Below are 12,201 nucleotides of genomic sequence, written 5' to 3' on the forward strand. Positions count from 1 at the left end.
GGGGTCTGCAACCTGCGGCTCTCCCGATGTTCATGGACTACAATTCCATGCTGGCAGGGGTTGATGGGATTTGTAGTCCATGAACATCTGGAGAGCCACAGGTTGCAGACCCCTGCCTTAGATTAAATATTTTCATAATTTAAAAACAGAAAAATAAATTGTACTTTTGGAGATACATTTTTGAAGGTTGGGTACTGCTGTGATAAAAAAAATCTCTTCTATTCTTGTGCCTCCAATCTTAATGTTTTATATTTAAGCACATTATTAAGAATCCTGAGGAGCTGCGACAAGAACTAGAGAAACAGCTGGAAATTTGGCAGGCTGGAAACATTGATGAGGTTGGTAAATTGTTTTATCAAGATTACACAGTTGAGATTGTTTTTTAATTGTTTAAAACATTTTTATGCCACCTGATTAGAGTTCATAAGGCAGCAAACATGAAAACATTTGAATCTTGTAATGGAATGGAAATTTTATTTATATACCACCCTCCTCCGAAAGGCTCATGGCGGTGTACAACAATGTAATAACAACATCAATCAGAATAATAACAATGACCATAGTATCATCAACAACATCAATAAACATAATATCTCAAATATCAACATATCTATAATCATGACATAATCATAAAATTGAGATAATAACATCATAACATAACATTATAACAGTAGAGCAGCATAATAACAAATTATAACACCTTAAACATAATACTATAACATCAAAGAACAAAAATAACAGTGGATAGTGATCTAGGGCTTACAACTCAAGGGCCCTTTCCGCACGGGCCATAAACGGCGCCCTGGGGACGGCAAAAATGCCTGGAGGGAGGTTTTTGGAACAACAGCGCATTCCCGGCGGCGAGGTGCAAACAGCACCGCCAGGAATGCACTGTTTTCCCCATCCCTCTCCCACTCACCTTGTCGCCTTCGTCGCCCTGCTGGCCTCCTAAGACCCTCCCTCGCTGTCCTCCCACCGCTGGAGGTCGGAGGGCAGCGTGGGCGGGTCTACGGAGAGTGGGAGAGGGATGGGGAAGAGGCGGCTCCGTGCGGAGCTGCCTCTCTTGCGCTGGCCTCTGCCATCGGAAAATATGTGTTTTCCGATGGTCTTAGGCAACCCCTGTCAAATGGACGTTTGACCCCTAAAGGGGTCGGGACCCACAGGTCGAGAACAACTGCTCTAGGTGTTTAGCTCCTGCCTTCAAGCCAAAAGGAAGAGGCCTTCGTGAAACAAAAATGTCATGGTCCTAGCTCAGCTGTTTTCTCAATTACATTTGTCCACACTGCATCTGATAGAATTTTTACCACCAAAAGGTAACAGCACAACTTTTTAAAATGAATAGACGGTGTGGAGTTTGACTTGTGTGTCAATATTTTAGGAGAAAGCAGCAGCAGAAATGTGGCAGAGATACCTTCTCCTCACTGCAGCCCTCTCCCAGCAACTGTGTGAGCAGCTCCGACTCATACTGGAACCAACTCAGGCAGCCAAGCTGAAGTAAGTGCAGTCTCTCTAAATCAGAGGCCTAGATCTTTGAAATTGGATTTTCCGAAAGCATTATTCGCAGCAAAAGTTGCTTACTCATATCAGCCTGCGCAGGATGAATTTCTTATCTCATTACAGTATTTGGCAAATATCTGAACTTTTTCTGGATTTTGTGTGTTCATGTACAAATATCCCTACTTATGTACTGTCGAAGGCTTTCACGGCCGGAATCACTGAGGTGTTGTGAGTTTTCCAGGATGTATGGCCGTGTTCCAGTAACATTTTCTCCTGACGTTTCGCCTGCATGTGTGGCTGGCATCTTGAGAAGTTGAGAACGTCTTGAGAACGTCAGGAGAAAACGTCTTGAGAACGTCTTGAGAATGTCAGGAGAAAATGCTAATGGAACACGGCCATACAGCCCGGAAACCCCACAATACCCCATGCCTGCATAGTTTGCATAGCACTTTCAGAGTTAGTGCTTTACATCTTGATTTCAATGAATTGTGATACAGGGCTCTTTCCCTTTTACAGATGGGGAACTAAAGATATAAAAGAATACATTTACCCAAGGCAGGGTTGATGCATATTTATATTCCAGTCTCTGAACCATTACTTTAAAGGGGCTTTATGTAAATATTGGCCCTAAACTTATATCTGTGTTTAGACTTAACTCTATATGCCAGTCCAATTCAGTCAGTCTATTGATTAGTTCTGGGTAAGGAAATATAAATTATACCTTTGAGTCTTAGCAGCAGTAGTTATCACCAGTAAATGCCAGGGCTTTAGCCTGTAAAGCTTGATGACTTAATTTTGCACATTTGTGGAAATATCACAATATTTGCAGAAACAACATCATATTGTTAAGAATCTCAGCTTTTTTTTTAAAAAAGCAGGTTTCTTATGACTATGAATCTATGCTTGAATGATGCCAAAAATGTGACTGAATAAGTTTATTAGTGACTAAGAACAGGGAGTCGTTGACCCCTAGCCCATCCCATCATGAGCAAATCCAGCAAAAAAATTACACACATTAGAAATAAGCTAGTTTGGTAGCTGATATTGCTCTGATATAGGCTATTGGTGTTTGACACAATCCTTCACTTTAGGAGAGATTTCAAAACGGTTATCTCCATCAATATTTTAGTCTAAATATCAGGAAAACTATATAGATATATAAATGATTGTATAATAATTTTATGTTGTGACCTGCCCTGTGGGGATAGGGCGTGAAATAAGTAAGATTCAGTAAGCGTTCTGTCAGACTTCCCCTGAAATATAAACGCTTCTAATGTTATATGTTTTCTTTCTCACTACCAGAGGCGATTACAGGACAGGAAAAAGACTGAACATGCGCAAAGTTATTCCCTATATTGCTAGCCAGTTTCGAAAGGATAAAATCTGGTTACGAAGGACGAAGCCCAGCAAACGACAGTACCAGATTTGCTTGGCCCTAGATGATTCGACTAGCATGATAGATAACCACTCTAAACAGGTAAATAAAAATGACGCTTCCTCATATTTACGATATTATCTATCAGTTGTTACATTTATGTCCTGCCATTCTTCCATGGAACTCAAAGTGCTATAGAAAGGGTTCCCAGGTGGTCTCTCATATGGATCCATACATGCTTACCTTCAACAGGGCTGCTGCATGTTCTTCCAGGTGTACTCTGGGTATAATATCAAATATCAATTGTAAATATTCTGACATCCTGCTCTGCCTGCTGACTTGTATCCAACCATCCTTGTGAGGGAAACATACAGAGCTTTTTCTGTACTCCTTATGTTTCTCCTGCTGATCTCCAGAAGTAGCAATGATGAAGTCAGAGAATCCATGCAGAGGAGTAGGTAACAACAACCACCACCTTTGTTTGGCATTTAAAAATAGGTTCTAGAGCGTTGCCAGAGAGGAGTAGGTATTCAAGTTGAGGGGCTGGAATGAAGAGGAATAAGACCCCTTTTCTTAGTTCAGTTGTATTTCCAGAAGACGGAGAAGAAGCAGTTTCATCCTCTTATCCTTCTGTAGTTAAGCCCCCCCAACCCATATAGGTTCTGATGAGAATGATCTTTTGGAAAAGGACACAAGAACAGAGAAGAACATGGGAAAACTCCACTTTCCACACACAGATTGGTTGAATACAGGCCCCTATTTCCTTCTACTTCTTCATTTGTGAGCCCATATCTGGTATCTCATTCAAGGACAAGGGACTGGGCTAAACACATCACTGTGTCGTGCCCATATGTGGTACTTTTGTCTCAGCAGCAGAGGTAGTTAATTGTTTTGACACTTGCTCAGGCAAAATGCCTACAAGCAAATCATACCAACTGGGTGTATTATTTTGTCTTCTAGTTTCTTTTGCTAATTTTATTATTGTATCTAACAAATATAATATGTAGGAAAAGGTTTCCTGAATGTACATCATTTTAGAATGTTGCATTTGGTTAAATCTGTATCAAATGCTATAGGGATGCAACTTAATTAGCCTTTTTTTTCACAGCTTGCCTATGAATCCCTGGCAGTAATTGGAAATGCATTAACCCTCTTAGAAGTTGGAAAGATAGCTGTGTGTAGGTAAGGATACTTTAAAGTTATTTAAAGAATAATTAATACTATTTTGTCTCCTGTCTATAGTGCACTACTTTAAAATGCATTTTTAATTTTATTTCAGTTTTGGAGAAACAGTTCAGTTACTGCATCCATTCCATGAACAATTTAATGACCAATCAGGAACTCGGATACTACGACTTTGCAAATTTGAACAGAAGAAAACTAAGATAGCTCAGGTGTGTCCCAGTATCTTTTAATTCTTCGTATCATGGCATCAGCTATCAGTAGTGGAGGGAAGTGATGAACAGAAATGGGCTGCAATTCAGAAAGATTGTGTATGTATATTCTATATATGTGTAACATTAATACTTAGAAGAGATTTCTCTGACATGAACTAGTTGTTGTGCCAGACCTCACACTGGGTAGAAATAAGGTTGCTTTAAAATTAATCCTTTGCCTCAGCAATCTAATTTTTATTTGACTAGTTCTATCCTTGTAATGTTACAAAAAGAAAACTAAACATTAGACTTACTGTGAAGGTTTCATCTCATCAGTAGATTGCAAAATATCGACTTCCAGCCGGTCATCAGGATGGCCGCACCTTTCCCATAAGGGGAAAACAGACTTGTAGTTTATTTCACCCAGAATGCAATTCTAGGGTGAGAAAACAGCATAAATCAGGGCTGTCAGAAGGATGTCTCGCCTCAGAATGGTGAGTCTGGAGTTAGATTTATTCCAATGATCATGATCTCTTCTCCTACTGAGGCACACTGAATCACATCAACCTTGGCTATGAGAGAAAACAGCGGAGGTGATATAATTGTCAGTTGTGAAGATGGCTGATTTCTAGTGAGTAACGACAAAATGAAGAAGATAAGAGAGACGTCTCATTAATGCTCTGTGTTCCAGCCAGCCAAAGTTTAAATTATGCTTGAAGAGAAGTGCAATTTTCTCTTTGTGCCTACAATGGAAGTACATAATTTATGCTGGATCACCATTTTGGAATCTAAAACTTTGAAATAGAGATTTTTTTTTAAAAAAAGAGCTGCTTTAAAAGTGTGAAAGGGGGAAGTATAAAGGCAAGACATCTAAAATACAGCTAAAGAAATAAAACTTAACCTATAAAGAATGTTTGAAGTGGTAATTGGCAATGGTGTAATCTTTGGAGGAAGAAAGGAAAAGAGAATGGAGTTTTGTTGAGAGTCTGAATGAGATAGGAAAGATGGGAAGGACAACTAGTGGACATCTAGCTGCATTATTGCCCAAAAGAGAAGCAGAGCTATGTCGGAAGTAAAAAAATCCAGATTCATTGGAGAAACTTGAATTAATGTTAATATCCATACAGAAAGAGATAAGGGATATAAAACAGAAGGTTGGGCACATTGACGGAGTTACGAGAGAGATAAAAGGAATAAGGAAAGAAATTTAAAATCTTTCTATGGACTTGAAAAAAGTGTCAGAGAACTCTTGAGATCTCTTGAGGTTAAAATAAAAGTTCACCTGAAGGAGATACATCATCAGGCAGAAAGAATGCTTTGGTTGTAGTTGAAACAGGATAAATGCATATTGTGGATCTGCATTATGCCGGAGAGAGGTGGAGAGAAGCTCAAAGAGGATTTTACTTCAGAGCTGGCAAAATTCATGTCTATCTGTTGAAGAAACTGAGGCTATGGTGGTCAAAATCTATCGCGTAAAGTCAGTAGCAGCTAAAAAGAAGAAGCAACCCCAGGATTGTGTGATGTACTGGACACGAAGATCATTTAAGGAGGAGATTCTCTGCAGACATTACAAGAAAAAGATGCAGTTTTGGGGTCAGGATATAATTATCATAAAGGAAGTCCAAAGGAAATTTTACAGAAGCGAAAGGATTATAAGTTCCTTACAGATGCTGTGAAAAAGAATATATTGTTCCGTTATTTCCCAATAGAAGAACTGGGTTTTACCTTTAATGGAACTTCTCAGAAGATCAGTGATGTCCAGGACTCAAGAAAGTTATTCAATAAGAACAAAAAAAGATCCCCAGTTTTCCTGTTTTCATTTTTTTCACCTTTTTTCTTTCAGATTAGAGAGTTAATTACCAAAAGTTTAATTCAAGGAGAGTTATATAAGTATGATAGGCTAAGAAAAGGGATCTGTAATAATTACGAATGTTTAAACAATGTGGAAATGGTTTGATATACTATAGAGACACAAAACTGTTAGAAGGAAAAAAATATATGTAGAAGAGGTTAAAAAGTAGTAAAATAAGAAAAGCTGGTATAAATATATATTAGAATGAAAAACACAAGATGAAGATGAGATGGGAGTCAAGTTTTCTCTGGTTCTTTTTGTCTTTTTTTACTTTTCTATTTTTTTAAAAAATGCCATTAGATGGATTATTAACTACATTTGGGGGGCTAAAGGGTGGCACTGTGTATTTCTCTTGTCTTTTTTCTTTGTTTTCTTTTATATGTAGAATAGCAGGTCCACCATGTTTGTAGTAAGGTAGATTAAAACATTTTTTAAAATTCTTTAAAAAGTAGATTGCAAGATGTCTTTGAAAGGGCTGTGCCTCCTCTGTGCTCCATGGGCAGGGCATGTGCAGAGTTTTTGCAATGACTTCACTGTCCTGAAGAGGCATTCAGCTCCCCAGCTCATATCTTGCCAAGCTTCTGATGTAGACCGATCCACCTCTTGTGTCACAGTCACATAAGAGAATTCTCCCTGAAGGTCTGTAAGTGGAGATTGTGTAAGGCTGAAAAATAGGTGAGAGAAAGAAACCTGATGAGTGTCCCTTTTGATTTAAAGAGTTCCTTTCCAATTCCTCCTCCACCAACTAGGATAGGGAAGGATACCTTCCAGTTAACTGATAAGAATAAACCTTCACAGTAAGCCTAATGCTTTGTTCTCCATCAGTGGGGGAATGTACCCTATATGGGATATTAAAGGTTATATCTATTATCCTTGATGAGAAAAAATTGAAAGGGACTATTTTTTTAAAAAATATTTCTGTCTGAAGTAGCCACAGCCAAGGCAAATGTGTTTAATTGATAGTGTCTTACCACAGTAGAGGCCAAAGCCCAAGTCACTGTCCTACATATGCATGCAAAGGATATATTGGAGGAAAGGGTTGCATGTGCATGGCTGCTTCTACAAACAAGCAAACAAACCAAAAAAGGCCATAACCTTTTACAATAATGCCATCTTTCCCCATTGTTGGGTAAGAACATGATCAACAAGAATCCAGAGATATGAAGACTGTTGTCCTCTCAGGTAGATATGGAGAGTTTCCCAGAACTCTAGCATACGCTAGATCCATACTGTTGGATGGCTGGAACCACTAAATATTGAAGACAGATAGATGTCCTGGTCCCTGTAGATCAGTTAACTGATGGCAAGTAAGAAGGGTTGGTGTGTACCCAACCCTCCTGAAGTGAGTAATGCTCATGTCTGAGCTGGTGGAAAGATAGTTCTGAAGGCCTCCTTGATGAGTTTGTGGATATGAAAAACTATTTTGAATGGCTGAATTCCCAGCATAATAGATTTCAAGGACTCAAGAGAGGTTTTGAAGAAGAAAGTTTACTTCCTTGAGGTGAGGGCAAGAAGCAATTGCTATCTTGCTGAGTCTGTAATATAGGCAACAATATTTGATTATCAATTCAATCCTAAACAGATTTAACATCCTTCAGAGCTCATCGAAGTCAGTGGGCTTTGGTAGCATATAACTCTGCTTAGAATGGCTCTGAAAATGACAAAACTTCGTCATGCTGCCATCATGACCCTTCATTTGACATAGAAAGAAACCTATATATAGACAGAAACCGATATATATATATATAGAGAGAGAGAGAGAGAGAAACATAGATAGATAGATAGATAGATAGATAGATAGATAGATAGATAGATAGATAGATAGATAGATAGATAGATAGATAGATAGATGCATGCATGCATGCATGCATGCATACATACATACATACATACATACATACATACATACATACATACATACATACATACATACATACATACATACAGAGAGAGAGAGAGAGAGAGAGAGAGAGAGAGAGAGAGAGAGAGATGAAGGAAACAAAATAGTTTAAATAACATCTGAAAAGGGGGGGGATGAGCAAAAGCTACAAAACTCATGTTCCCTTTTCAGTCTGAAAACTATTGTGTGAAAATTGGGCATAGCCCTGTTAAGAAGCAATATATGTGGCTGAAGACCATGCACATTAGCCAGATTCTATGGACAAAGAATAGTAACAAGAGTTTGAGGTGGGTCACATCCTTAGGCAGTTGTCCTTTTTTAAGAATAATTTTTAAGACTGGTATTCTTGATTCATAATTATCTTATTTACTTGTTTTTCATCCAGTTTTTAGAATCCACGACAAGTATGTTTGCTGCCGCACAGCAGTTTTCTCAGAACATGAATCCAGGTGAGTGTCCTGCCCTCAGCAGTAGCTTTTACTGTCATGAATGTACCATAAAGATTGATTTAGAGGAAAGCAGAGTGAAAATTAAGGGAAAGAACATTAACAATTTGAAATATGCTGATGATGTCACGTTACTGCCAGTGAAAGTTAGAGCAGACAGTGCCAAAGCCAGACTGCACCTGAATATCAAGAAGCCAAAAGTAATGACTACTTGGGAATCATACAACATCCAGGTTGACAATGAGGAAATTGAAATTGTTCAGTTCAAGAAATCAGAAGGCGATCAAGACTGGGAAAGGCAGCCATGAAGGGGCTAGAAATGAGCTAGAAAAGATTCTTAAATGTAAGAATGTATCATTGTCAACCAAGGTCAAGTTAATTCATGCCATAGCATTTGCTATTACTGTGTTGGATAATGAAGAAAGCTGACAGGAAGAAGGTAGATTACTTTGAAATGTTAGAGGAATGTTTTACCAATACTGGAGACTCGAAAAGACAGATTAGTGGGTTCTAGATCAAATTCAGCCTGAACTCCCCCTAGAAGCTAAAATGACTATACTGAGGCTATCATATTTTGGTCACATTATGAAAAGACAGGAATCATTGGAAAAGGCAATAATGGTAGGGAAAGTTGAAGGCAGCAGAAAAAGAGGAAGACCCACCATGAGATGTATTGACTCAATAAAGGAAGCCATGGCCCTCAGCAAGACCTAGAGCCCCTTGGCTACGAAATCTAAAGTAATAAATAAATAATAAATAAATGATAGGACATTTATTCATAGAGTCTCCATGAGTCAGAAGCAACTTGATAACACCAAACATGCTTGCACATCATGAATGCAAAATTATTGCTACATTGAGTGGACAGAATCCCTCTGGTTTAAGCTCTTAAATAAAATAATGAAGCACATTTTAAATATTAAGAACATAAGAACATAAGAACTAGCCTGCTGGATCAGACCAGAGTCCATCTAGTCCAGCACTCTGCTACTCGCAGTGGCCCACCAGGTGCCTTTGGGAGCTCACATGCAGGAGGTGAAAGCAATGGCCTTCTGCTGCTGCTGCTCCCGAGCACCTGGTCTGCTAAGGCATTTGCAATCTCAGATCAAGGCGAATCAAGATTGGTAGCCATAGATCGACTTCTCCTCCATAAATCTGTCCAAGCCCTTTTTAAAGCTATCCAGGTTAGTGGCCATCACCACCTCCTGTGGCAGCATATTCCAAACACCAAACACACGTTGCGTGAAGAAGTGTTTCCTTTTATTAGTCCTAATTCTTCCCCCCAGCATTTTCAATGAATGCCCTCTGGTTCTAGTATTGTGAGAAAGAGAGAAAAATTTCTCTCTGTCAACATTTTCTATCCCATGCATAATTTTATAGACTTCAATCATATCCCCCCTCAGACGTCTTCTCTCCAAACTAAAGAGTCCCAAACGCTGAAGCCTCTCCTCATAAGGAAGGTGCTCCAGCCCCTCAATCATCCTCGTTGCCCTTCTCTGTACTTTTTCTATCTCTTCAATATCCTTTTTGAGATGTGGCGACCAGAACTGAACACAGTACTCCAAGTGCGGTCGCACCACGGCTTTATATAAGGGCATGACAATCCTTGCAGTTTTATTATCAACTCCTTTCCTAATGATCCCCAGCATAGAGTTTGCCTTTTTCACAGCTGCCATGCATTGAGTGGACATTCCCATGGAACTATCAACTAAGACGCCCAAATCCCTTTCCTGGTCTGTGACTGATAGCACTGACCCCTGTAGCGTGTATGTGAAGTTTGGATTTTTTGCCCCTATGTGCATCACTTTACATTTTGCTACATTGAACTGCATTTGCCATTTCTGAGCCCACTCACCTAATTTATCAAGGTCCGCTTGGAGCTCTTCGCAATCCTTTGTGGTTCTCACCATCCTACATAATTTGGTATCATCTGCAAACTTGGCCACCACGCTACCTACCCCTACTTCCAGGTCATTTATGAATAGGTTAAAGAGCACTGGTCCCAATACGGATCCTTGGGGGACACCACTCCCTACATCTCTCCATTGTGAGAACTTCCCATTTATACCCACCCTTTGTTTCCTGTTCCTCAACCAGTTTTTAATCCATAGGAGGACTTCCCCTCTTATTCCTTCATTGCTGAGTTTTCTCAACAGTCTCTGGTGAGGAACTTTGTCAAAAGCCTTTTGGAAATCCAAGTAGACAATGTCCACTGGTTCCCCCTTATCCACATGCCTGTTTACACCCTCAAAGAACTCTAGTAAGTTTGTAAGACAGGACTTACCTCTGCAAAAGCCATGCTGACTCTTCCTCAGCAGGTCTTGCTTTTCTACATGTTTTATAATTTTATCTTTAATGATAGATTCTACTAATTTACCAGGAACAGATGTCAAACTGACTGGCCTGTAATTTCCTGGGTCCCCCCTAGACCCTTTCTTAAAGATTGGTGTGACATTGGCCATCTTCCAGTCTTCAGGAATGGAACCTGATTTCAGGGATAAGTTGCATATTAATGTGAGAACATCAGCAATTTCATGCTTGAGCTCTTTAAGAACTCTTGGATGAATGCAATCTGGGCCAGGGGATTTGGTAGCATTTAGTTTATCAATGGCTGCCAGAACTTCTTCCTTGTCTACCATTATCTTCGCTAGTTCCTCGGATTCACCTCCTAAGAAGCTTGGTTCAGGTGCAGGAATTTTCCTCACCTCCTCTTGGGTGAAGACAGATGCAAAGAATTCATTCAGCTTCTCTGCAATCTCCCTGTCATCTTTTAGCACACCTTTTGTTCCTTCATCATCTAACGGGCCTACCGCTTCCCTAGCTGGCTTCCTGCTTTTGATGTATTTAAAGAACTGTTTGTTGCTGGTCTTGATGTTCGCAGCCATGCGTTCCTCATAATCCTTTTTTGCCTCCCTTACAGCTAACTTGCTTCTCTTTTGCCACCATTTGTGTTCTCTCTGGTATTCTTCATCAGTTAAGTTGGACTTCCATTTTCTAAAAGACATCTTTTTTTTCCTAATAATTTCCTCAACCTCCCTTGTTAACCATGGTGGCTTTCTTTTGGACTGGGCACTGCCTTTCCTAACCTGTGGAACACTTTCCAGCTGAGCTTTTAACACTGTGTTTTTAAATAACCTCCAAGCATCTTGGACATTTTTGACTCTCTTGATTTTCCCTTTCAGCTTCCTGCGCACTATCCCCCTCATCTTTGAGAAATTTCCCTTTCTGAAGGCAAATGTAACTACATTAGTAGTTGTCACTTGTTCGCATGCAGAGATACTGAATCTGACAGCATTGTGGTCGCTGTTCCCTATCGGCTCAACAACACTGACTTCCCGCACCAGGTCCTGGGTCCCACATAGAATTAGATCTAGGATCACATCTCCCCTGGTTGGTTCTACAACCATCTGCTCTAAGCCACAGTCATTTAGCATATCCAGGAATGTTCTCTCCTTACTATGACCTGAACATGCATTTTTCCAGTTTATATGGGGATAGTTAAAATCGCCCATTACCACGACATTTTTGCTTTTGTTGGCCTCTCTAATTTCTTTTTCCATCTCAGAATCCTCTTGTGCGCTTTGGTCAGGGGGACGATAATATATTCCTAATGTTAAACTGTGCTGCACCCCTGGTATTGATATCCACAGTGCTTCTGTAGAGGAATCAGCTCCCCCTGCATTGTCTATTTTATGTGACACTATGCTCTCTTTGATGTAGAGGGCCACTCCACCCCCAATACGCCCTGTCCTATC

At 39.8% G+C, this 12,201-nt stretch overlaps 1 protein-coding gene across 1 annotated transcript; it reads left to right on the forward strand.

Annotated features, from left to right (window-relative positions):
• Positions 1–199: 199 nt before the first annotated feature.
• LOC125425565 (midasin-like) lies at positions 200–8,646 on the forward strand (the record flags this gene model as incomplete). The annotated part of the gene is made up of 6 exons (XM_048483146.1): positions 200–338; positions 1,379–1,494; positions 2,800–2,974; positions 3,981–4,054; positions 4,152–4,266; positions 8,386–8,646. Coding segments are annotated over exons 2-6 (723 nt in total), but the record flags the coding sequence as incomplete, so codon positions are not given.
• Positions 8,647–12,201: the final 3,555 nt, after the last annotated feature.

Source organism: Sphaerodactylus townsendi, unplaced genomic scaffold, assembly GCF_021028975.2.
Source record: "Sphaerodactylus townsendi isolate TG3544 unplaced genomic scaffold, MPM_Stown_v2.3 scaffold_793, whole genome shotgun sequence".
NCBI classification, from domain to species: Eukaryota; Metazoa; Chordata; class Lepidosauria; order Squamata; family Sphaerodactylidae; genus Sphaerodactylus; species Sphaerodactylus townsendi.